The sequence below is a fragment of the Plecotus auritus genome, assembly GCF_963455305.1.
Source record: "Plecotus auritus genome assembly, chromosome: 6".
In the NCBI taxonomy this organism is placed as follows: Eukaryota; Metazoa; Chordata; class Mammalia; order Chiroptera; family Vespertilionidae; genus Plecotus; species Plecotus auritus.
In genome coordinates, this window is record NC_137773.1 from 154736295 (window position 1) to 154764173 (window position 27879).

At 37.4% G+C, this 27879-nt stretch overlaps 1 protein-coding gene across 4 annotated transcripts in view; it reads right to left on the reverse strand.

The window, feature by feature from the left end:
- TBC1D5 (TBC1 domain family member 5) overlaps nt 1-27879 on the reverse strand; it is a 481832-nt gene that overhangs the window by 137405 nt on the left and 316548 nt on the right. For all 4 annotated transcript variants that reach the window (XM_080675845.1, XM_080675847.1, XM_080675846.1 and 1 more), the window contains one exon: nt 27444-27616. In XM_080675845.1, the coding sequence (XP_080531971.1) occupies nt 27444-27616 (173 nt within the window). The remainder of the gene's footprint in view (nt 1-27443; nt 27617-27879) is intronic.

Sequence of the window (27879 nt, forward strand, 5' to 3'; positions counted from 1 at the left end):
CAAGTACAGGCAGATACTACCTGTTTCATAAAGCATAGTGACTTTATGAGCCACCTGGAGGTTAGCGGGAATATTTCCTACTTATCATCTAAATCAGCTTTAGAAATTCAAATTAATGCTAATTCTTGGAGTATGTATAGACTTTGGTGATTCGCAGCGGAAGCAACATTTATTGAAGACACTTGTTTTGAATACTTTATATGTCTCCATTTTACAGATGAAGCAGTTGCAACTCGAAGATGGTTAAGTAACTTGCCCAACTTTAAAAAACTATGAAAATGTTGGGGTCAGGATTAAAACTGCCTGCCCATGAAACCAAAGACTCTTCCTATTTTGTAACTGCCACCTTTAAAGAAAGCCTAAGTCTTCTTAAATATAACCTCATTGACAAGAGGAAGTATACCTTTCTCATTCCAAGGAGTGTGGGATATGGCCATTCACTTTAAGATCTAGCCAAATCCAAACACTGAGTCCTGGGTAAGTCACCTTTGGATATAAATCTCAACATAAATGATTTTCGTATTTCTAAAGAATTATACAGAAAAGAGTCAGAAACAGGGACAACTGCCCTTCTTTTATTTTCCTCAAGCTCTTCTGAGACTCATATTAAATTGGGTAATTGAGGTTGGTAATTTTTAATTTTTAATTCCTTCCAAACTAATCTGATTTTGTGTATTTAAAGCAAACACTTTTAGGGGAGGGGGGGTCTACAGATAAAGCACAGATAAGCCAGTCAGCTTAGAAATAATACTAAAACCTTTAATTATCCATGTATCCTTTTAATCAAAATAAGATGACAAAGATTTAAATTTAGTCTAAGCCTTAAAATCTGAGTACATATACCCAAAGATAAGATAAGCAATTATTTCTTACCCGATCATTTAAAAAAATAGTAAATATTAATTTTGTTAATTATTTTAATGGTTATATTACTAAACACATCTTGGTAAGTTATGATCTTATCTGACATGGACCCTTAGAAAGTCTTTTTCAGTCAAAAAGTGAAAGGTAATAATCAAATATGGCTATTACTTAAGTACAGATAACTATTAACAGGAGATATAAGGTTTAAAGATCACAACATGTATATTTTATAGACAATATCCATGAGTTGATATTTCCATAATGCTGGGAACTTGCGCCGATCCATTCACTATCTCATTGGCTCTTTCTAGTGGCCAGGACAGCAGTGTAATAAATGACTCCAAATTACAGTGAGAAGGGCCTACCTAGGACTCCACCTAGCAGAGCCATGACTTTCAAACGGAGAAAACACGAAACCATTCCTAGGTGATAACTGCTCTACCTTACCAGCAAAGGTATTTGTAATGCCTACTTGCACATGTAATTGTTTCAAGGACGGAAGAACACAAATTAAATAGGCATGGGTCCTGCCTGCTAGAGTTAAGAATACAATGACCTATGCGCTAAGAAGTCTACACAGAAACCAGTGTGAATTTTAAAGAGTATCAAGTTGTGCAGATGGATTTCAGCTATTATGCTGGAGTATTTAAGTGATGATTTTCCCCAAAGACAAAGAGCTGAAGTGTTACCTAGACAGAAGAAACAAAATGCATATTCATATTTCCTGGAGGTCTTATTTTGGCATAATGAACTTCTAAGAAGAGTTTTACAAGCTGGTAATAAAATGCTCAAATAAGTATTGCAACAAAATAAGGTTCATGCTGACTTCTAGTTTCCTATGCCCTTAGTCCCATGCTGCTGATCATTATATTTTACAGATATAAATCACCTTCATCTTCACTGGGCTTCAGCAACATACAGCCACCATTTTTCAGAGCTTACAATGTGTCAGGCTTGTGGCTCATGGTGTATATCCATTAACATATTTAATCCCCTTAACAGAAAATGAAGTGTTATTATTCTCATTTTACATTTGAGGAAACTATGGCTCAGAGAAGTTATACTTGCCAAATATAGCTAGTAAGATATAGAGAGAGGAGATTCAAGCCTAATGTATGTGTGTGAGCTTAGCCACTAAGCCAAGTGGTTTGTAATGACTTATTTGATGAGCAGAAAGTAAGGTCTGTAAAACAGAGGAAAGAATTTAGAAACAGAAAAGCTATATGCTTCTCCATTTATGAAAAGAATTATACTATGTTACTTTATCAGTTTGAACTGCATTTGGTTGCAAGTAAGAAAAAAACCCACCTAAACATTGTCTTAAATATGCGGTTTATTTTTGTCTCACACAACCAGAAGTTTTGGTTCTGCAGATTAAAGATGTCAGGGCTGAAGCTTCTAAAATTTTCTGGCATTCTCTCATAGATGCAAAATGGCTCTGCATATACAATGATAAGAGGAAAGGCTGGGGGTCTAAGTCAGGGAAGCAAATCTTTGGTATAGACCCCCAGCAGCTGACTAGAGATTAAATATGATTGGTTAGAATTGTGTCACAATGTACAACTGAAAGTGGGTATAGTATCACTCCAAAAACAACAACAAAAAAGTCCAATGAACTCTAAATCAGAGTTATTTTAGTAAGAAAGAAAGGGCAAATGGATATTAGGTGGGTAAACAGCATTGTCTGCCACATTTAACAGGAAAAGATTTGGGAATAGTTGAGTTTCATTGCAAGTGATGTAAGAGGCATCACATATAAATAACTTTGCAAGAGAGAAGGTATATTTAGTTATTTTAGTCTTATAGTACAGGGAGGGTAATTGCCTACCAAGAACTTATCCTGGCTTTATTCCTTCCTGAACAAACTTGATGTACTTCAGTCCTGCTTGTTTCTCCAACATTATTCAAAAGGAAGTTGATAGCTAGAGGTCAGTGTTTCTCAAACGCAGAATTATCAGCAGTGTTTTTAAAAACATAAGATGGCTGGCCCCACCCTTAGAGTTTCTGACTCCGTGGATCTGAGGTGTGGCCCAAGAACTTTCATTTCTAACAAGTGCCCAGGAGATGTTGATGCTGCTGGTCCAAAAGCCACCATTAAGAACCACTACTCTAATGAAGACCCAATTAGTCTAAGGTAAACGGGAGATGATGGTCTCCTCGAGAGCTGTTCTTGGTCTGGGGTGGGCACATGATCTAATTTGGTCCAATTGGACTGAAAGAAACTATTGTTTTGTATTTGATAAAAGGTTTCATTCTCTTTCTCCACCTGGAATAGTACAAATATTTTGTGATTACAAAGATATAAGCCCTAAGAAGCCAACGATGAAGTTAATATAGAAAAGATACAGAAAAACATATACTTAGTTGAGGTCCTTAAGTTGCAGTCCCTCTAGACTTCAGCTATGTGAACTAATTAAGTTCCTTAATGCTTGAGCCAGTCAAGGTAAGGTTTCCTGTAGTATGTATCCAAAAGCATCCGAATGACACAAATGATAAACTGAAAGTTTAAATGAAAAATACAATTATACTTTATTTAATGAGGAAAATAAATAAATAAAATCTACATGTAACCCAAACTTCATTCTAGACATTGGTTTAAAATTTTCCTCTACACCGTTTTTTGTAACTGGTAATGAGTACCAAAATAGTTTCATTTTTTTTCCAACCAGCCTCTAGCTAATGAGCAGTAAAAAGACAAAATAGGATAAAGAAGTAAAAGGTCTAAGTCATTTCATCCACAAGGTGAATAAATAACCAACAATTAAGTTGATTAAAAGATAAAAATTCCATTTTCTTGCTTTCTTACTTCCAACTTCCTAATATGTCTCTACTCTGTGCCTCTCACTCCATCCCTACAGAGGCAAAGGAAGGGAGGAAAAGAGACAACTCATTTCAATACAAGAAACTGAGTAACACAGTGGTTTTAAATTTTATGGAGTTCAGGGATCAATAAAGCAACCATTTCTGGCTGAGGTAATTTTAAAGTTATAATAAAATATTATTTTTTATTAGTTATTTTTATTTTGGGAATTTTTGAAATACTTTTTAACCGAAGACACCAGTGAATCTAAAATTTTAAAGAAATGTTGATCTCTAGTTGAAGAATGCAATGGGACTAAAAAAGCAAGGGTAACAAAATGGAAGTTGGCACAGAGTTCAAAACTATGACTACTTCTACATCACTTAGAACAGGGGTGGGGAACGTCCGGCCCACAGGCCGTATAAGGCCGGAGAAATCATTTGGTCTGGCCCTGTCAAGGCATTAGGGCTGAGTTAATTAAATGTTTAACCAAATATAGCAGGCTCATTTTTAAGTACATAATCTTGATGGCCTGTGAATAATATTATAAATATCCAAATGGCCCTTGGCAGAAAAAAGGTTCCCCACCCCTAACTTAGATACTGAAAATAATCAGACAAGCTGTTTAACAACAGACACCTACAACAGCCATTCCCTTCATCTATTTGCCTAAATGCTCCTGCACCACCAAGATGCTGATTACCATTCATCTTCTGTCTTTCCTGTTCGGTCACTTCCTCACAGAGCAAAGCAAGCAGGAAGCCCTCTTATTAGAGCACCGTGCCAAACACAAATGAATTCTTGTTCCGCCATAAAGATGAAGGGAAGGATATTAGCTTATAAAGGACTGAAGTGAGTATATTTCAATATTAGCAACATGAAAATATAGGTTTCAATTGAGATATTAAAAATGGTAATATTTACTTCATCCATAATTGAAAGATATGTTCATAATAATTCATTTTGGGAGCACTACTATATAGTATTTGCCTGAAAGAAATTATGCAAATAGTTACATCTTATAATTTATTCAATTGCTTTCTAATTCCTCATTTTCTTAACTAAATTAGCTAAAACGGGAAATATATGACCAAAAAATTAATGTCCATCATCCAAATTGGTGTACAATGAAAACATCTTTCAAACTAAGAGATCCAAGATGGGCAGATCTCTATTCTTGCCTTAAAGGAATATTGCCTATTTAAATAGATACACAGGGGTTTTGGTGATTTCTTTTAGATACTTATGTCCCTACAGAAGCTCACACAATACACCAATGGCAAGCAGTTAATTCATTAATTAACCAAAATATTTTTGAGGAGAAGATGGCACTAAACAGTACAGTATTGAATGTGCAGTTGTGGTTGTTTGAGGTCCCTGTCTGCAAACTGTGTGGTGGAGACAAGCAATGCCTATGCTGTTTCTAATTATTCCAATTATCATGGCACACTATGAAAACTTGATTAATAACACTGAAGATATTGTTGTGGCAATTAGCCATATGGTAGTGGGACTTTATTCTGTCACGATTTAGCCATTAGCATCTACTTATGTTTGTCAGAACAGTGCATCCGTGACAAGTTGAAGTTCTGCTCACCTTGCCGAGTCCCCTGTGAGCAACACTAGAGAACTGTTTATTCCTAGGAGCCTCTTGCCTGAGTAAATTTTTCATGTGGCATCCGGTCTAACTGGGGACAAATGTCAAATGGCTTATGTGACGACCCATCAAGCTAAGCTTTCTCTGAAAAACCACTTAGTGACTTGTGTGTCAAAACAAACTACTTGAAGGAAAGAATTTCACCAGTAATAACTGGTCATCTATGCTGCACCACATATTTCCATGGTGTGTAATTCAGAGAAATGAATCTTCATATATTGACATGTAGAAATCTGTAAATGATATTTAAATATATGTATACACACACCATGTAGCAGAATATTTCCACCTATAATATTTTGCATGACATTTGTATTGAAGCTAAGAGAACTGAGGAAAGCACATACATGGCCAAATGGGAAGTACAGGCTTAAGTCTGTCACTGTAAAGAAAGAGCAGTCGACACCTTCTGGAAACTTAGGAGCACTGTCCTTTGGAGTCTCCACACTGCCCAGAAAAGCTGAAGGAGCAGTGTGATTAGAAAGAGGGGACTGATGGAGTCTGGAGCGAGTGACAGAGAGGAACCAGCTACCTTCCAGTGATCTAAACCATTTCATCTAATTCTCAAGTATTTGTAAAGTACAGTTGTATGTCAGTTACCTATAACTGTAGCACCTGCCCTGCTTTTTCTTTGCTATCAGCCACCACTGGATCATCTCCTTGTAAATAAATTCCTGAACTGCAGGCACTGGCCTCTGCAATTTGTAAGTTTCAGAAAATGTCACATTAATATTTACAGACTTCCATTGTTTTGCATAGTGAATATATTAAATTTAATTTTAGAAAAATGTGCAAATAAATATTTTCTCTTAGAAAACTATTTTCCTAGAAAACATTTTATCTTAAGTCATAATAATTCTGGCTCACATTTATATGAGTGATTACTATGTTAAGAGCTTTACGTGTAGCATTTCATGTAATTCTGAACTCTTTAAAGGTATTGTGCCCATCTGGCAGGTGAGAAACTGCAGCTTAGAGATGCAAGTTATTTTTCTAAAGCACACAGAGTAAGTGGTGGAGCTGTGTTCAATTCCAGGCAAGTTGACTCATATTCTTAATCACTGTTTTAAAGTGCCTTCTTATAAAAGGTATATAAATGTAGTAAACCTTGCCTGGCCGGTGTGGCTCAGTGGTTGAGTGCTGACCCATGAACCAAGAGGCCAGGGCATATGCCCAGGTTATATGAGCTTGGTCCCCAGTAGGAGGCATGTAGGAGGCAGCCAATCGATGATGTTTCTCTCTTATCATTGATATTTCTATCTCTCCCTTCCTCTCTCTAAAATTCAATAAAAATACATGTTTTAAAAATATAGAGTAAAATCTTTAAATCTGTAAAGTATGGGGAAAGTTATTAATAGAATATTACAAATAATTCTAAAATAAATATTCAAGCTGAAAATTACAGTATAAAATCAAAATAGACTACTGTAACAGTACAGAGATCTGAACAGGCAACTCCAACTTAGTTCATCTGGCACAGAACTCTCCCTCCCCAACCTTTCTCTCCTCCTTCATCTGGGAGTGGAGTGAAAGGCTCTTAGCCCTTACACCCTCCCTCTCCTGTCTCCAATCCTTGAATGTCAAGATATATCATTGTCTGAGTTGTAAGTTATCCTCTGAAACTCTGCCACTAAAGACCTTATCTTACCTGTCTCTCACTCCACCAGCTTTCTAACCTGCCTCTGGGCTGCTATCCTATATAGGCCCATTCTGCTGCCAGACAGATCTTTCTAAAAGGCAAATCTGATCAATTCTGTCCTGCGCTGCTCATCTGATGAACACTTTAGAATGGCATCTAAAATCCTGTCTGCTGGGACTCATTTATGGACACTTCCCCATATGCAGTTCTTGTTTTAGTCTTTCCTAATTGACACTACAAAGTCACGTTCTCCTCACCGCTTTTACACAAGACAAAAATGCTCAGCCTCTTCACTGGGTATGGGGGAACTCCTTCAAAAACCTCTATCAAGTATCTCTTCTTACTCAACCCGCATCCTGTCTGCCATGAAGCATAGATAGCCATTCTTCTGAACTCCCAGTAAAACTACCTGCATGACCTTCATACCTTCCTCTGCAAATCATTCAGATTCACATGCCTTTTATTTACAGGACTAAGTTCTTCTATATGCCATGATGAGTTCCTTGAACATATTTCTAGTTAGCACCAGCACCACACAATAAGTGCTAAATTAAAGGAAAATGTTTCACCTATATTTAAAATAATTGGTTTTATGTATTTTTCTACATAATTAGCTAATGTCAAGATTGACAATATAAAATTAATTTTTTATTACAAAAGTAATCTGAATTTGTCTCTGAAAAGCTAAAATAAAAGCATAGCAAAATGAAGAAAATAATGATACCCATAATCTCATAGCCCTGGAACAATTAGATTACAGCTTTCCAATTCTATTTCCATGCACATATAAAATATAAACACATTTATTTTATAATAAGAATATTTTCATATATGTATTCTGCTATAATCTTTTTTCTATGTCAATAAATACCGTATGTATCTCTAAAGAGTGATTTAAAGTGGCTAATAGTATTATTCCATTGTATGGACATACAATTATCTATTGAACTATTTTTAAGCATTTAAACTTATAGAGTTTGTAAGTATCATAAATAAATATTACCAAAAAAGCTTTACAGCAAAATCTATGTATATCTTTAATTACTCTCTATTTGTGACAACATAAATAGACCTAGAAGATATTATGCTAAGTGAAATATGTATGACAGAGAAAGACAAATATTGCAATGATTTCACTTATATGTGGAATATAAAAAATAAAACAAATGACAAAAAAAGAAAACAGAAACAACTCACAGACACAGAGAAAAAATTGATGATTACAAATGGGAGGGGGCTGAGGTCTGGGGGGAAAAGGTGAAGGGGATTAAGTACAAACTGTCAGTTATAGAATAAGTCCCGGGGATGTAAGGTACAGCACAGGAACTATAGTCCATAATATCACAGTAACTATGTCTGGTGTTAGATGGTTATTAGATTTACTCTGCAATATTATGTTAGTTTCATGTGTACAACATGGTGATTAGACAATTATATACCTGCAAACTAACGTAATATTGTATGTTAACTATAAATTTAAAAAAATTAAAAAGTGTCAAGATCCAAACCGTTTTTACCACTTTTAAAAAACCAAATTAAGAAAGTCTAAGCTCAGATTTCTTTTTAGACTTTAGGTTTAAACCTTAATTATCCCTCAGGTGTAGCCCTTTCACACTTATAATATCACCTTGAACTCTAACTTCTCCTCAGGGGAAGAGACAAATAAAATTTAGAAATCATTAATCAAATTTCATATTTCCATATTGGATTTATTCCAAAATCAAGTAAGTCAGGCCAAAAAAATAATTCCTACTATAACTGCAATAGCATTGTGCATTTGTTGAAAACCCCCTTGGAACTATCACAGCCCCATAGAATTCATCTCCATATAAAAGAGTAGCGTTGCTTAACTATATGCCTTCACCATCAATCTTTCACCCAATCCCCTGCCTGCTAATATACTGATTAAGTGAATCTCTATTTTCAATGTGTATGAAAATCTCCCGAGAATGCTGTTGAAGAGTGAATTCTTAGTCCGTGGGCTAGCTGGCATGGGACCTGAGGTTCTGCACTCCCACCAAGCTTCCAGGGGAGGCAGTGGTGTTGGTCCATGGACCACACTTTGAGTAGCAAGGGACACAGAAATGCCTTTTAAACAAAACTGCCTACAATTACCATTGGTTCTTGTTCACCTTTAGTAAAATTCTGCCTGGCTGTTTTCTGATTTTACTTGCCACTCTCCACTTCAGACTCTGTGTCATTTTGCAGGTCAAGCTACAGCTACTGGTAACCACAGCTAATCATTCCAGCTGCAGGTGTAAAGCAACAAGTCCCAGTGATCCCTCATCAGACACTTGGGGTACATGACTCATTCCAGAGATTCTGCCTGTTATTTCTTCCTGGATTCACCAGGCTGGCACTGAAAGATACCTCCTCTCTTCATCCTAAGTGAACTGTGTATTAATAGCTTTGAAATAAGTTTAACATTAAAAGATGAAATAAAATACTAATCATCAAATACTAGGGTTCCCAAATTATAGACCGAAACATTTGGTTAGTAGAAATATGATAGTGGCAGGCCCAGTAACTTGGAATTTGCCTGAAAACTCTATCATTACCTTGCAAAATGGGTAGAAAAAGAAAGTGCATTAAAACAGAGGGGGGAAAAAAAGAGGAGGTAAAAGTAGTAGTGGACCAACCAAGAAGGGTTGGAAACAAGATGAGCTGGATCTCCTGGAAATTATTTCTGCTTTCTTTCGGGTTCTGTATATACATCAGGGATTCATTAACATGTGTTTATTTTTGCTTCAATTACTTTATCAGTATATATCAGTGACTCACAGAATCGCTTGCAGAGCTTATGAAAACAGATTCCTAGATCCCGCTTACAGTTTCTGATTCAGTAGGGACTGAGGAATCTGCATTTCTAACCAGAACCTTCAAGATGCTGCTGGTCCAGGAGCCACACTCGAGAACCACGGTATATGCCATTCTGAAGAACAATTTCTGTGTATTTTTCTTTTACTTAAAACAACCAATTGCTTTTTTAAAAATATCTGTGCTTTAATTTCAATGATACTGCACATTTTCCATGTGAATTATTTTTTTAATCCAAGGGTATTTTTTCCATTGATTTTAGAAAGAGTGGGAGGGAGGTGGGGAGGGAAGGCAGAGAGAGAGAGAGAGAGAAAGAGAGAGAGAGAGAGAGAGAGAGAGAGAGAGAGAGAGAGAGGTGAAAGAGCTACATCAATTAGTTTCCTACACATACCCCCATGGGGCCAGGAACCTGCAACCCAAGTACATGCTCTTGACAGGGAATCGAACCCAAGACCCTTTGCTGTGCAGGTTGATGCTCTAACTACTGAGTACACCGGCCAGGGCTTTAATGTGAATTTTCAAGTGACATTTTCACAGTACGGTGATTACAACTTCTAAACTAGTACCAAATACAAGTGAAAAAGGCTTACAGGGTGGTTTTGTTTGAGTGATACACAGTGGTGGTGAAAAACTTTCGAGAGATTGGGGTTCCTAAAAATAAATGAGGGCAGGAAGATAATCAGCAGAGAGCTGAGAGGTTCCCCAATGAAAATTATTGTTTTGTCCTTTCCCGTAAATTCTTAATGTCTTCAGCTGCAGAATAGCTCATTTCTGAGGTTCTTTTTGGCCTCATGAGTTAATCACACCAGGAGGAGTCACTTTAACTCACATGCCTTTAGGAGTAATGATACGTTTAAATGATTAAACAATCAGAAAAAAAATGCATATCTCTCTAATGAAAGCAGTTAGCACACAGATCCATGGTTTGTATGAGTATCACAAGTCATTTGTAAATAACATGTTCATTCTAGATATGTAAAGAGTTCTGTCATGCCCTGTGAAATAAATTATATTTTATTGGTGCCCGGGTGTTTCATAACTTTTATTTATTTGCTGCAAGAGTGGAGAATTAAGATAGAGTAGTTTATTTCACCAAAAGACTGACAAATGGCTCATTAGACACTTATGGAGCTGGAGCTAATTGTACTATTTTTTGTTGTTGTATTAATTGTCACTGCTTGCTTAACGTGCTCAGCCTGGTGGTCATCGGTGCCCATTTCTCACACTATCCCACAGACTACCCTTGAAAATAACATTTTTTAAAAAAGAGAAGAAAACAGAACTTAAATGTAATTTGGGTTGGAGGAGTGCATGGGAGGGATGACAAAGGATTAAAGTGATGGCCTTTCCCCACTGGGCCACCAATAACCATCAATCCCAAACAGCAGTCACTTTGCATCACTTAACAGCTTGAGTCACAGAGAGTCAAAGAGCTGCTTTTTGTTATTCAGATTCAATATCATTTACATTGATACTTTTTTTATTTTGCCAGAGACATAAGGTCAGAATTGATTGAATATGTACTACCTGCATATAATGACTTCTTGTTTTTTACAATCATGTGCTAACGCTGCACAGTAATGGCCTATGGATGAAGAGACAGATGTACTACCATCATTCGCTACACATTTGCATTAACAAATCATCATTTAATTGAAGCCCATCCAACAAGTTTATGCTACTTAAATAAAGTTCCTTTCAATAAAAGATGCCACAATGACACATGGTTGCTAACTACGAGGAATAATTTTTTTAAAAAAATTATATTTATGTCAAAGGCTTAGATGTGCATTACACAACCATTTATTAATTTTAATTTTGCTTGGAATAAACAACCTGACAAATGGCATTTCAATCCAGGCTACTATGGAGCAGGATCATTCCCTTTTAAATAGAACGGTAACACCATAGTCTCTGCACGGCAGGTTTCTCCTCCTATTCTCTTCCCAAACATATTAAAGAACATGACTTACATAAAAGCTATATAAAAGGCATATATTATTAATTATGTCAAAGCTTTAACATTAATATAAACCTAAAATCCTGCTCCTATCAGGGAGGACTATTATTTTTAAAATATCATATTTAGTTTCCTGGGTTAATAGTTAGGAAACTACCCAATAGACTCGAAATTTCTATGCTTTTTTTAAAAAAGCAGGGGAGGGTTGTTGTGCAAATACTGATTCTCATCTTGGTTTCACAAACATGTTTGTCATTTATGCCTCTTTTAGGAACATTCTGATTGCATTTACCACATTACCTAGTACTTATCTTTAGTAGGGAGAAAACAAAAAGAGAAGGGGTGGGGGGACCCAAAACTAGCACTACCTCCCACTTACAAAATGTCTCACTGTCTTAAAATCAAGAGTGCTTAAATAGGGTAAGGACATTTTCTCCCACTCCTTTCCAAGTCCTTATGTGCAAGTGGTGTTTCTTTGTTCATGCTAAAGGTAAGGACACTCACTTAAAGTCAAGTTCTACCTAACTGCAGAGCATTATGCACTTTGTGGACAGATAAAGTATACGTGCATCTATTCACATATGTGTACAGACCTACAGGTGAGAGTGAAAGGTGTTATGAGGGCATTATTCTGACAGCTTTTAAGCTGACAAAACGTTGTCCTTAATGCATGTTTTATTTTCTCCAAATAAAAATTACCTTTTATTTCCCCTGGGTTTATGTACCTTAATGATATGTAAAATGTTTTATTTAAACTGGCAACTGAAATCTCTGAATTGTTCAAATAAACCTTCTAATTGTTTTCTAAATTGCATTATTTTAAAGTGAGAGCAAGACTAGAGAAAAATAGGAAGAAAAATTTAATCTATACCTCAGTAGGTTGCTTAGGGTTCCTTTTACAGTTCCTTTTACTGTAGAGACAGGTGAAATTTCACCTTAGTATAGGATTCCAACTAAATTATGGCATACAGAAATGTGTCATAAATCAACTTCAAATACTGGACAAAAGATAAATAACAGAAGATTTATATTCTGACATACAGAACACCCTCTAACTACAATACAATGCAAAAGAAAAAAATCCTACTGTGCTACTCCAGCGCTGCTGCTTCCTGCCCTTTTTATATGCTAACTCGGAATGGTAATTATGAATCCTGCAAGTTGACTTCTGTTTTCCAGAACTATGAGTTGTACGTAAAACATGCCTTTTCATGGAAACAATTACCATTAATCAAAACACTGAGCGCTAATACCACTCAAGTCCAACCCACCGCTGTGCCCAGCAATATATCAACCTGTCTGTTGTCAAACACACTAAACAAACTTAAACAGACTGTTTTCACTACAAATAACAGGAAAAATGCTTGCTAAGTAATTTTTAAATTCAAATTGCTATCTCCGTAATCCATTCTGTCACTGGATTTTAATTTTAAGTATCAATCACAGTCCAACACAGACAGATCACTATTTGGCTCTGAAAGAAAGAGAAGCAGTGGCACTGATGAATGGAGCTGCCTGCAGAAGACGTGGTAGGACAACGGATTCTGCTAACCTCTGATAATTTAGTACAGGAGAACACGCAACATGTAATACGTTTCACTTTTTTAGGGGTTTGTAATGCTTCACTTCCCAGCATGGACTATTAGCATAAGAAAAGAACGTTTGATTGTACATTTCACTTTTTTAGGGGTTTGTAATGCTTCATTTCCCAGCAGGGACTATTAGCATAAGAAAAGAACATTTGATGGCTCTGCAGGAGTCAGAAATAACAAAACTATTTCTATACCAAGTATGCAAGGCCCATAACTCTATTATTTTTCTATTTACTTTAATTTTGAAATCAGTCTTCGAGAAAATGACATGAGTTTTCTATGAAGATGAAAACCACTTCACCTCTGCTCACATAAGCATCAGACATGTATATCACCAGCAAGTTCAATACACAACTATCTGTATGCAAAGCTGTCATCTATAACTCTGGTAATTAAGTAACTGTCTTGAAAAACCTTTGTTTTTTTTTCACTATACCTTATACTTTTCCTATTTTACTCTAATTCTCCTCTTTTAGTTATTCAACCAAAAGGTAAGACCCTCACCCCAGAGACAAAGGCCAGCTATTTTATAAATCAGAAAGTCTAATTTCTAATCAGTGGAGATGTCAAAGTATTTGCTAAAAGTCGATGAGAAAGGGGTTGGGAACAGTGGAGTTTAGCAAACAGATCAGGCATTTACTACCAGCAAGCTCCATTATGGATTTCTGAGCTTTGTAAGCCAAGCTCCCCCAAGTGTAATTACATTTTTATTTATAATGGGTTTGTGACTGTTAACTTCATGTTGCTGATGCCTGTTTACCCCACACATGCTCATACACACCAATGTGAAATAGCATTCTGTATTTACTACTAGACAGAACGCATTGATGATGATTCCTTTCACTTACAAATCAAAATTGAACATTAATGAAAATATATTCATAACACAAAAAAAGCCAAGGCATGCAGGGGCTGAGACAGACCATGTGCATAATTAACAGATCACTCTTTCACATAATCAAATTATTTTTCACAGCTTTATGTAGTAGGAAGGCCACTACAAATCCAGTATAGAAGGATATAAGGATGCTACACATAGCAGACTACAATTTTAGTGCTAGCGATGTCCACGATTAGTGCAAATGTAACTAGGAAAAAGGTCTGAAGTCCACCCAAAGCCAATGTGTTCTTATTCAGTTGAGCAGTTTGTTCATTCACAAACCTGTCCTCCTGATAGAATTTATCACCTTTGTTTTATCATTAATCCCTCCTCTTCTCATTTAGGTAGAAACCCCTGTATACTTTACACCTACTTTTAAATGCTTAATACCAGTAACCACAGGAGAATCTCTTCTCCCCTTGAAAAACTGCAAATAAAGATGTCAGCTATTGAGTATATTTGTGGCATCTCCAGCAGCTGCTGTTAAATACCAGCTGGTCTAGCTGATTAAAATTACCTCCGAGTTGGTATTATAAAGATGCCTGGGCAACGTTGCTGTATTAATGGATTATTGAGTGAGCGATGAAAACCTTGGCCAGCTGATGCGTTTTATTACAGATAGGCTTTATGATGTGTAATCACTGTAATTTTTACAACTAGAGAAAATATGAAAAAAGGAGTCAAAAAATCCCCATAGAAACGGATTTAACTAGATTATTCCTACCATTCTGTTTCCTAGAAGGAATCAAAGTACATAATTACTGTGTTAAATATCCAGGTACAGACCTATACACACAATTTATCCCTTTATCTATGTGGGTATGTTATCATCAATACAGACAAGCAGAGAATGCACATGGACATATGCAGTATGCATACAATTTGTGTGAATAGATATTTACTATGTCGTTGTCTGCCAAGCCATGCAATTGGCTACAATGGGATCACATGACCTAAAATAGTGTTGAGCTGTTCACCAGCTGGGCAATAGCTGAAAATCCAAATCTGGCCAACTGGACTGTGGTTTGCAGTCCAAGGGACAGGATCATTCCTCTCCCTTTACCATTTCCCTTTAGCTGTTTTCTGATAAGCCAAGGTTTTTATAGAACTCTACCAAATTGTCCCCAGACCCTGTAACTTCCAGCTTATGTTCAAAAGAAGGTATGACAGTTTATTGGCTCAGCTGGTTCTATGGCTGCTACAGGGGCCAGGACCCTAATCTATCAGTTTCCAAGCTCCTTCAAATGCACTGTCCTATTAATGGTACTTAAGGCTCCTGAATGCTCCCAATTGTTTTAAGAATAAGCACGAACTTGCTGAAAGCTGTGGCCAATTAAAATGGATCAAGTAGAGAATAAAATTCATTCAAATATGTCTCTGGGTGAATTAGGATCTTGTAGGAAAAGACAGCCATCTCAGACTGGATTCTCTTTTAGATAATCCTGTTTACAGTTGTATTTAAGAACATAATGTTTATCATCAAGTAGTATCAAGTGTGTTGTTTGGGTTTTGCTGTATAATACTTAATATCAATTTTTTACACACCCAGAATAAAATACATCCACCTTGTGACTGGAAAGCAATGAAACTTATTCTTTTTATTTAACAAAGGTACCAAAATGTCTCTGTGAAATTATTCTTTCAGAGCCAGAGGCCTTGGTCGGCTTTTTGTATACCTCCCATAGAAGCCCAGCAGTGTGTTCTGAGGATGAGTTTTATTCATGCAAGTAACTAACACTTCTAATTAGAGCCACATCTGATGAACAACCTGAGAAATGAGGTTAGGCAATACTTTTGAGATCAAACGTTTTTTTAAAAATTATTTTATTATACCACCATGAAACAGGTTGCTAATGAAGATAATTTCAAAAAGGGAATTCCAGAAGTATTTTGAGTAATAATGTTTCATTAAAATAGGTGTCTAACTTATTAAAGCAACCATGCTTTTGAAGAACCACAGTCATTTTCAATATAAAAACACTGGTATGCTGGCTTAAAAAACTAATCATTGTTGGTTAAAGCATTTGGTTTGATCATGTTTTCATGGAAATGAATGTAGTCATTTGTGTGCAAATTTGATATTGGAATTTATTTGCCATTTTGTCCAATCTCTCATTCATAAGGCAACCATCCATAAAATTTCTGATAGCTAGTTTGCAGTCCAAGGGACAACACCATTTCTCTCCCTCTACCATTTCCCTTTAGTTGATTTCTGATAAATTAAGCTGGGGACTGCTGAGCCTCTGTTGAAACATTGGGGTGAAGGTAGAGGATTTTTCCACTTGCTGATTCAAAATCTGCACTCCCACACAAATTATTTCGAGTGGTTCTTCTCTAGCCTTCTATAGAGGCTACTCCCTGTTCTATTAATACTACTCAAATACCCAAGTGATGTAACATAGAGCACAATGCTTGACATCAGTAGGTGTTTAATAAAAAAAAAGCTGAAGGAATGATGGCTTAAAACAGTTCTATTTTTAAAACTATTAAACTGAAAAATTCCATTATCCTATAATAATGATATCAAGTAAAGGATATAAACTTTAAAAGCTAAGAGAAAATGACATACACAGCTTAATCAAATTTCCTTAATGTGAAAACTTACAAATCTAATAGTTAGGCAAAGAGACAAACTTCTAACCAACTAGCTGATCAAACCACCTCACATTTGCTACTGTTTTAAAACTGTATTTCCCACAAAAGCATAGGAGAGGGAAATCATATTAGGAGCTGGTCCACTCTGATTTGTCACTGTTGTTCTAAATACCAAGAAGCAGGACACCCTCCTGCCTAGAGCTGATCAAGCTACAGAAAGACAGCTACGTATTGATGGGCTACACCAAAGCAAAAGGCATTTGGTATATTGGGGCTCAGGACTCCAGAAAGAACCATTTCCCATTAATTTTCAATTTAAAGAAATAATATTATTCATCATTTTTATTATTATTTAGAAATATGAGATCTTAACTAGAATTTTATGATCCCTGCTATGATTTATCTTTTTTTTTAATTTAATGAACACTTAGAAAGTGTTTCCTATGTGCTAGACATCGTTTAAGGTACTATGCAAATAGAAGGCTCCACATGGCAACCCTATAAGGAAGGTAATCTTAATTTTACTTTAATTCAGCTTTTGCAAGCATCCATTGCAATGCAGTACCTGCACTCAGGTTCTGGGTTGCAATGAATGAAGAGTTCAGCAATTATAAGAAGGTACAAACAAAACATATTATCAATATTTTTTCTGAATAGTTCTTGTTTCAGATAAAATAAAGACCCTTTCATTACAAACTGATAATTAAATGAAGTAAACCTACAATACATACCAAATATCAACATTATAAAATTCTACCCATTAAAATACATTTGGTCCTAGCTGGTTTTGCTCAGTGGATAGAGTGTCAGTCTGTGGACTAAAGGGTCCCAGGTTCGATTCTGGTCAAGGGCACATGCCCAAGTTGTGGGCTCAATCCCCAGTGGGGGGAATGTAGGAGGCAGCCAATTATAATTCATCATTGATGTTTCTATCTCTCTCCCTCTCCCTTCCTCTCTGAAATAAATAAAAATATTTAAAAAAGATACAAAAATAAAGTAAAAAAAAACACACATTTGTAGTTCTGTTCCCTCCTTCCCTCCCACCCCAGGCATAGAGATTTACCAACTTTATACTTGGGGTCTGGTCACTAGAGGAACTGAACTCTGGTTTTTTTCAGTGCCACTGATCTGGCTGAATTCTGACAGTGTTCACAATGCTGACTGTTCTCACTAGCTGTATTTTCAATAGTTTAAGTCCCAATAACTTACTTAAGTCAGAAGTTGTCTTTGATAAAAGTTGAACCTACTCAGCATGTCATTAACTCTTTTCTACCCAGTCCTAATCATTTTACATTGTTTCTGATGCCTCCTAATTAGGGCTTATGTCTATTAAAACAATGATCTATTCTAAAAGGTCTAACATATTCTCTGCAACAAATTTCATGTAATATACCATGTAATTTCAATAAGATTTTAAATAAAATTCAGTAAAAAATATTTTTAAATGTTTTTAAAGTTTGGGAAATTTTTTTATGCTACACATGCCATTTGCAGTTTAAGTCATAATCAGAACCCTTTGGAGGAGATACAGTGGTATAAAAATATCATCTGTAACATCATATAAAAATACCTAAAAAATAATAATTGAAGTACAATGAAAATAAAAGCATTATTTTTATCAGAGAAAGCAAATTTCAATGAAAAGTTTTTAGAAAGAAAATATATATACTGTATATATAAGACAAACTGAATTACTAACAACATGCTACCAATGAGATTTAAGCCTACATCTGTTAGAGGTGGTTGCTGGGAGAGTTTCTGCTTTGCTTGATCAGAGGAGGCAAATAAGGTTGGCACCAGCATCTTGAACAAATATACAACCTTGAACAATTACCTACTGATCTACTAAATAACTGATGTCTAGCTATCCCAGCATCCTGAGACCAGTTAGCCACAATCATGAAGAAAGGCTGAGAGAAACCAAGATGGCGGCATAGGTAAGCATCTAAACTGCTGCCTCACAAAACAATTTCAAAACTACAACTAAAAGACAGAATGGACACCATCCAGAACCACAGGAAAGCTGGCTGAGTGGAAATTCTACAACTAGAAGGAAAGAGAAAAGCTCACAGAGAATTGGAGGTACGGCAAAGTGTCTTTGTGTGCGCAGAGAGGAAGGGCGGCTGAGAGCCTGGCTGACTTTTTCTGGCAGGAGGGGGAAGGAAGCCCCCGACTGCACTGAACCCCAGTTCCAACTGCACTGAACCCCAGTTCTGGGCAAAACCCCATGGACCCAGGCTCATACAGGGAGAGTCTGGACTGTCAGGTAGAGAGAAAGGCACCCAGAGACTCGGAGACCCAGGGGAGACCCAGGGGAGCCCCGGCGGGCAGGGGTCTGGAGGCGCGCGCGCCAGTGTGCACAAAGACTGCGGAGGTTGCCACAGGCTTTCCCTAGTGGAAGGGAGTCGGAAGCTCCTGACTGCACAGAGCCCCAGTTCTGACTGCACTGAACCCCAGTTCCAGGTGAGCCCCTGGGGACCCATGATCTTACGGGGGGGGGGGGGAATCTGGACTCTTGGGCGGAGACTCGGGAGCTGGGGAAGACAGAGGTCTGGAGGCGCGTGCGCGCAAGGGCAAGGCTGATGGGAAGCCAAGACTGTCTGCTCCGCCCTGAGACTCCACCCCATCCAAGCTGAGCACAGAGGCTTTTGCAATTTGGCAAGTCTAATCCTATAAGGCTGTCTCCAGCACCGAACTTCTCCCAGCGTAGACACAGCTGATCCTCACAGCCAACTGGCCTGGAGGTCAATTCCTTCCAGTGATACCAACAACAATCAAGACTTAACTACAACAAGGCTGTACATACAGTCCACAAAGGGGTGCACCAAGAGTATCCACCTCAGGTTAACTGGGGAGGCCGACCCACTGGGCCATATAGGAAACCTAGCACACAAAGCTACCCTACCAACTCAGGGAAGCAGTGAAAATGCGGCGACAAAGAAACAGATCACAAACGAAAGAAATGGAGGAAAACAAATGACTGGATATAGAATTCAAAACCACGGTTATAAGGCTTTTCAAGAATATCCTAGAAAAGGCCGATAAATATAACGAGACCCTCGAAGATATGAAAAAGCACCAACTAGAACTTAAACATACACTAACTGAAATAAAAAATATTATACAGAGACCCAACAACAGACTAGAGGAACACAAGAATCAAGTCAAAGAATTGAAATACAAAGAAGCAAAAAACACTCAACCAAAAAAGCAAAAAGAAAAAAAAATGCAAAAAGTTGAAGATAGTGTAAGGAGCCTCTGGGACAACCTCAAGTGTACCAACATCAGAATTATGGGGGTGCCAGAAGAAGACAGAGAGCAAGATACTGAAAACCTATTTGAAGAAATAATGACTGAAAACTTCCCCCACCTGGTGAAAGAAATAGACTTACAAGTCCAGGAAGTGCACAGAACCCCAAGTAAGAGGAATCCCAAGAGGACCACACCAAGACACATCAAAATTAAAATGCCAAGGGCAAAAGACAAAGAGAGAATATTAAAAGCAGCAAGAGAAAAACAGTTAATTACCTACAAGGGAACACCCATATGACTGTCAGCTGACTTCTCAACAGAAACTATGCAGGCCAGACGGGAGTGGCAAGAAATTTTCAATGTGATGAATAGCAAGAACCTACAACCAAGATTACTCTACCCAGCAAAGCTATCATTCAGAATTGAAGGGCAGATTAAGAGCTTCACAGATAAGAAAAAGCTAAAGGAGTTCATCACCACCAAACCAGTATTATATGAAATGCTGAAAGGTATTCTTAAAGAAGAGGAAGAAGAAAAAAGTAAAGAGAAAAATTATGAACAAATACATATCTATCAACAAGTGATCCTAAAAATCAAGTGAATTAAAAACCTGAGGAACAGAATAATCTGGTGAATATAATAGAATCCGGGCCATAGAAAGGGAGTGAACTGATAATTCTCAGGGGGAAAGAGGTACGGGGGGTTCAGGAAGAGACTGGACAAAAATCATACACCTATGGATGAGGACAGTGCGGGGGAGGTAAGGGCAGAAGGTGGGGTGGGAACTGGGTGGAGGGGAGCTATGGGGGGAAAAAGGAGAAACAGTTGTAATAATCTGAATAAAGATTTATTAAAAAAAAAAAAGAAAGGCCGAGAGAATCTGTATGTCTCCATACTGTACTAGTGAAGCCACTGAACCACTGCCAGAGCTCCTATCTCCAGACTTGATACTTTTTAGGAAAAATAACAAAAATCACCATTTGTTTAGGCCATTGCTAGCTGAGTTTGTTACTTGCAGCCAAATGCATTCCTGATATAGTGTTCCTTGTATTTGTGCTCCCACAGCAGGTTGTGCATGATTCTAATCATTAAATTATATAAAAATAATGTTGTTTACAAATATATCATACTAGACCAATCATAGTATTTACCCTGACTACATAGATGTAACGTTAATAGTAAATTGGATATTCAAGCCATGATTTCATCTAAGTCCATATATTTCAAATCTCATTTTTTTTCTCTATGCAATACTGTGAGCTCCTTGTGAACAAATGCTTAACATTTATTACAAATTAAAATATTTTTTATATTATACTGGGAGGTATAGTGGAGAGGTGTATGAAATCTGCCATGGAATTAGCTGCCTGTGAAGGTATCAAACTCACCAACATGAGATTTGCTAAGTTGAAATATTCAATTATTTAATGTGGATATTAAAGAAATCAGACTGAGGCATTTCAGAAGTAGGTAAAAGAGTGACCTTCCAGATCCTAAAAAGCTGGGTTTCTGTGCAGGGCCAATGACAAAACCCTATGGCCTGGTGTCAGATACCTCACTCCACCTGGGTCACAATATATTCATCCATACTCATTGAACATGGCAGTTACATAAAACTCAATTTCAAGCCTAAATGTAATATCATTCAGTCTACAAATTTTCCATTTTGAGCAAAACAATATAACAGGAAAGTGGTGACGTGAAAATATTCAGTCAAAAGTTTTTATCGAATCTGGTACTTTGATAGGAAAGAAAACGCAGCTCTATCTTGTCCAAACTGTTCTGGTAAGTACATGATAGTTCCAAATAAAAATCTCCCTCCCTAAGGACTTATCTATTTTTTTTAAGTTCTAATGTATTGTCAGAGATTAAGGTAAATACATTTGATTGTACTGCAGATGTTAAAACAGAGTTATTTCATATCAAGCATTCTTGCCATGTCCTCCATTTTCCGTAATTCTTCAAAGATTACTGACAATGGTTCAAATATACCTTTAAGGTGTTTCAGTTTTGTGGATGTTGACAACTCATTAACAATAATTAAGTACATTCTTACTTTTGTCCTCACATTTTTGTTCGTATATGATCATTTTATAATCAACAGAGACAACTGAGAAAGTAACAAAAATTATAAAGAAAATAAACACCATCCATCATTCCCTTTCAGACATAACTCCTCTTAACAATGCTTGCCAGTCCAATTTTCATATAAAAACATATACACGTTTTGCCTTAGCATGGCTATGAGCGTTGGGCGGTCCAGTGCCCTTGATTTCCTATTTCCTCTATAGGAGGCTGGCTTCTGCTCACTAACAAGACTCCTCTAATTCCAGGATTTGTACCTTCCTGGTCTCTGTTGCTAATCTGGTCGCCCTGCATTTGGCTCATAATCCAGCCTGACACAATCCCTATGGATGCCTTAGTTTCCTACCATTCTCACAGTCTGAATCATATTAGGGTGTTAATATAGGCTTAAGAGGTCAAAGCCTGGCTCAGCTTCTTGGTAGGTGGTTAATCTAAATAAGCCTTTATAAGCCTTAATTTCCTCATCTAAAAAATTGGGATAATAGCAGTACCTATCCCAATGTATTTTGAGGATAAATAACATAATCTATGTAAAGCCATCAGTATGATCCTGGCCCACAGAAAATACTCAATAAATATTAATTATTAATCATTATTTCAAGTGATTTATTATTCTTCCCATAATTCTTAATCATGATAATTATTCATATGGAAGGGAACATACTCAGCTTTTTCAATAGGAGTAATCCTGGGGGGATAACCAGTGGTGGGTGACAAGATTATCATTGGATCTTTACCTTCTAATCCCTCATTCTGGTTTATACATTAAATGTATAAGATAAAGCTCATTGAAAAGAAAAGAATATTTCAATCATTAACTGTGTTTAGAATAGGAAGCTTTTTACTTAAACTGTTAGAAGAGAATTTTTAAGGTCGGTAATTATATTGCTTTAATGACTAAAAGTTATATTTTTTAACATATGTTTATATTTCAAATATAGTTTAAAAAACTTAGTAGTCATACATAATTATAAAGTGATATGTGTTAGGACAAATACACTGTGATATAAATATTTTAAAATTATTTCACAAAATTAAGCAGTTTATCAATAACCAAGAACCTCCCCAATTAAATTATTATAAACCACTATAGCAAAACAATTGCTAATCCAGAAAATAGAAAAAAAAAAGGAAATGGAAGATATACAATAAACATTTGGGAGATATGAAATTTATCCCATGAGTGTCGTAAAGAGCTCATAATTTATAAATGTCAAAGCCCAAGTGTGTTATGAGGGTCCTTCCTCAAAAGTGACATTAATTGCATATCCCACAGATGCTTATTATGTATTCTATTTATATCAAAGTATAAAATGTAGTTGAAAATATACAAATTCAATATATTTAAGGTGATAATAAGACACAGTTACTCTCTCCTCTTCCTCAGCTATACTATAACAACCTGATTTGGGGCCCTAATTATTTCTTCTAACTGGTCTCACTGTCCTAACCTTGTCAATAGCTATTTTAAAATAAACTTTTATGTCTATAAACACAAACATACTAGTTAGACTTATAAGTGTTAATTACAATTCATTAATAACCTACAATGCTGCTAAATACCCATGTTACCCACAACTTTCTTATTTCAAGTGGGAATGATGAAGCTGCTCTCAATGATGAAGTCAAGCTGAAGTCACAGAAATGAAAACAAGCATCACTAAAAACAGGAAAGCAGACTTCTTAAATTACAGTTTCGGAGTTCCAGAGAAGAAAGAGAGCTCAATATTTATTAGTGAAAGAGTCTGTACAACATGAGGACATAAAGAAAACATTCATTGATATTTTTTACTTTGTTTTTATTTTTTTTTTATTTATTTTTTTATTTTTATTTTTTTAAATAAATCTTTATTCAGATTATTACAATTATTTCTCCTTTTTCCCCCCATAGCTCCCCTCCACCCATTTCCCACCCCACCTTCTGCCCTTACCTCCCCCCCACTGTCCTCATCCATAGGTGTATGATTTTTGTCCATTCTCTTCATGAACCCCCCCATTCCCCTTTCCCCCTGAGAATTATCAGTTCACTCCCTTTCTATGCCCCGGATTCTATTATATTCACCAGATTATTCTGTTCCTCAGGTTTTTAATTCACTTGATTTTTAGGTTCGCTTGTTGATAGATATGTATTTGTTGTTCATAATTTTTCTCTTTACTTTTTTCTTCTTCCTCTTCTTTAAGAATACCTTTCAGCATTTCATATAATACTGGTTTGGTGGTGATGAACTCCTTCAGCTTTTTCTTATCTGTGAAGCTCTTAATCTGCCCTTCAATTCTGAATGATAGCTTTGCTGGGTAGAGTAATCTTGGTTGTAGGTTCTTGCTATTCATCACATTGAAAATTTCTTGCCACTCCCGTCTGGCCTGCATAGTTTCTGTTGAGAAGTCAGCTGACAGTCATATGGGTGCTCCCTTGTAGGTAATTAACTGTTTTTCTCTTGCTGCTTTTAATATTCTCTCTTTGTCTTTTGCTCTTGGCATTTTAATTATGATGTGTCTTGGTGTGGTCCTCTTTGGATTCCTTTTGTTTGGGGTTCTGTGGGCTTCCTGGACTTGTAAGTCTATTTCTTTCACCAGGTGGGGGAAGTTTTCGGTCATTATTTCTGCAAATAGGTTTTCAGTATCTTGCTCTCTCTCTTCTTCTGGCACCCCCATAATTCTGATGTTGGTACGCTTGAAGTTGTCCCAGAGTCTTCTTACATTACCTTCAACTTTTTGGATTTTTTTTTTGCTTTTTGCTTTTTCGGTTGAGTGTTTTTTGCTTCTTTGTAATTCAATTCTTTGACTTGATTTTTGTGTTCCTCTTGTCTGTTTTGGGGTCTCTGTATAATACTTTTTATTTCAGTCAGTGTATGTTTAATTTCTAGTTGGTCCTTTTTCATATCTTCGAGGGTCTCGTTATATTTATCGGCCTTTTCTAGGATATTCTTAAAAAGTCTTATAACCGTGGTTTTGAATTCTATATCCAGTCGTTTGTTTTCCTCCATTTCTTTCGTTTGTGATCTGTTTCTTTGTCGCCGCATTTTCACTGATTCCCTGAGTTGGTAAGGTAGATATTTGTGCTAGGTTTCCAATATGGCCCAGTGGGTCTGCTTCCCCAGTTAACCTGAGGTGGACACTCTTGGTGCACCCCTTTGTGGACTGTGTGTACAGCCTTGTTGTAATTAAGTCTTTATTGTTGTTGGTATCACTGGGAAGAATTGACCTCCAGGCCAGTTGGCTGTAAGGATCAGCTGTGTCTATGCTGGGAGAAGTTCGGTGCTGGAGACAGCCTTATAGGATTAGACTTGCCAAATTGCAATAGCCTCTGTGCTCAGCTTGGATGGGGTGGAGTCTCAGTCTTGGCTTCCTGTCAGCCTTGCTCTTGCGCGCATGTGCGCTTTCAGTCCTCCGCCTTCCCCAGCTCGAGTCTCCGCCTGAGAGTCCAGACTCCCCCCACAAGAGTGTGGGTCCCCAGGGGCTCGCCTGGAACTGGGGTTCACTGCAGTCAGAACTGGGGCTCAGTGCCGTCAGGAGCCTCTGACTCCCTTCCACTAGGGAAAGCCTGTGGCAACCTCCGCAGCCTTTGTGCGCACTGGCACGGGCGCGCGCGCTTTCAGTCCTCCGCCTTCCCCGGCTCCCGAGTCTCCGCCCGAGAGTCCAGACTCCCCCCACAAGAGCGTGGGTCCCCAGGGGCTCGCCTGGAACTGGGGTTCACTGCAGTCAGAACTGGGACTCAGTGCAGTCAGAATCCTCTGACTCCCTTCCACTAGGGAAAGCCTGTGGCAACCTCCGCAGCCCTTGTGCGCACTGGCCCGCGTGCGCCTTCAGACTTCTGCCTTTCCCAGCTCGAGTCTCCGCCCGAGAGTCCAGACTCCCCCCGTAAGAGCGTGGGTCCCCAGGGGTTCGCCCGGAACTGGGGTTCAATGCAGTCAGAACTGGGGTTCAGTGCGGTCGGAGGCTTCCTTCCCCCTTCCGCCAGAGAAAGTCAGCCAGGCTCTCAGCCGCCCTTCCTCTCTGCGCGCACAAAGCCCCTTTGCCGTACCTCCAATTCTCTGCGAGCCTCCCTCTCTCCTTCTAGTTGTAGAATTTTCACTCAGCCAGCTTTCCTGTGGTTCTGGATGGTGTCCGTTCTGTCTTCTAGTTGTAGTTTTGAAATTGTTGTGCGATGCAGCAGTCTAGGTGTTTACCTATGCCGCCATCTTGGTTTCTCCCCTCGCAGCTGTTATAAAAGGGGGGCCTCTCACACAACCTGCACTTCAGGGAGAAGTCTAGACTAAGCTGCCAGTCTCCTGCACTGAACTGCCTTCCTGCCATCTGAGGCAGCCCTTACTGAGAACTTCCTGGAATCCTGTTTCAACCGATAGGATGGAGATTTTTCCTGATATTTTTTACTTTGGACTAAATAAATTGTCCTAAACCTTTGACTTGAGATTCTTTGTAATTCAAATAATGAATTCATATTTACTGAGCATCTATTATGTACATCTCAATGATATGTTTTCAATTTTTCATGTTCTACCTAATTGAGAGATGGAATTTGCAAGAATTATCTACCAAGGAACTGCCTAATAGTTCACAGATATGTTCCATTGTTTTAATATAAAGGATCCTTTGGTTGTCTGTAATACTGCACAACTAATTCATATTTATTAAAACTGCTATCTTTGTAATTTGCCTACTCACCTTATAACCACTGAATGAATACATACAAATACACACACACATCTAGGGAGCTCCCTATTTTTCTGCTATAGCATGTTACAGAGTTATGTGGTTAAAGAAGATTAATGTATTATGGTCACTGTGAAGGGCATTGAACTTACTTTTCAAAATGCACTTCTGAGGGTAGAACAGAAGACCATACAATAAAATGGAAAGACTATAGGATTGTTTGGGTTCAGGGCTGGCTCCATGTGTGTATGACCTGTGCGACCCTATACTTCTTAAAATGCTAGGTTTAATGATCTGCTGCTGTTGCCATTTTAAAATTCTGACTAATTTTTTAAAGGAGGCCATTCATTTTTATTTTGCACTGGGCTCTGCAGGTTATGGAGCCAATCCTGATTGGATTTGAATTATGACTTAGTTTCTTCCTCTGTAACAAAGTGGTAACAATTAATAGGGTTGGTGGGGATATTAGGTGAAATATCATATGTGAAAGCTATGAGCACAGAGCCTGGCACATAGGATAGAAAAGAGATATGAAATGAAATGGAGCTGAACCAGTTAGTTCTTGCTCTTACTCTTATAAATCTACGCATAGGGAAATCATCGTAATTCATAATTAGGTAGAGCTGCAATGTAAACTTTTAATACTTACAACCCATATATCTGTGGTGCAATTTCTAGTCTATTCAAGTGCATGTAGAGCTCAATATCATGCTTCTTCAGTAGATGATCCTGGATTTGGTTGACTTTAGTAACAATAGCAATTGTTGGCCCTAAATCCTGTGGTCTAGCAAAGGGGATGGGAGTCAGCAGTGTTTCTTTCCCCTAAAAACAAGAAAAATACAACAAGTATTACATTTCAATTTGAAATTAACAAATATGTGGACATCATTCCTGAGTACATTTATCAATTGGAGTTTAAATAAGAACCAACAACTAGTCTAAATAGAATCAATAATCATCTAATGACAAATGCTTATAATGTGGAATCATATGCTGATTATCATATAGAGGATTGTGAACATAAAGGCCAGAAAATGTCTTCTAAAATACTTTCTACCTGTATTCCCGTGACCAATTTCTCTCGT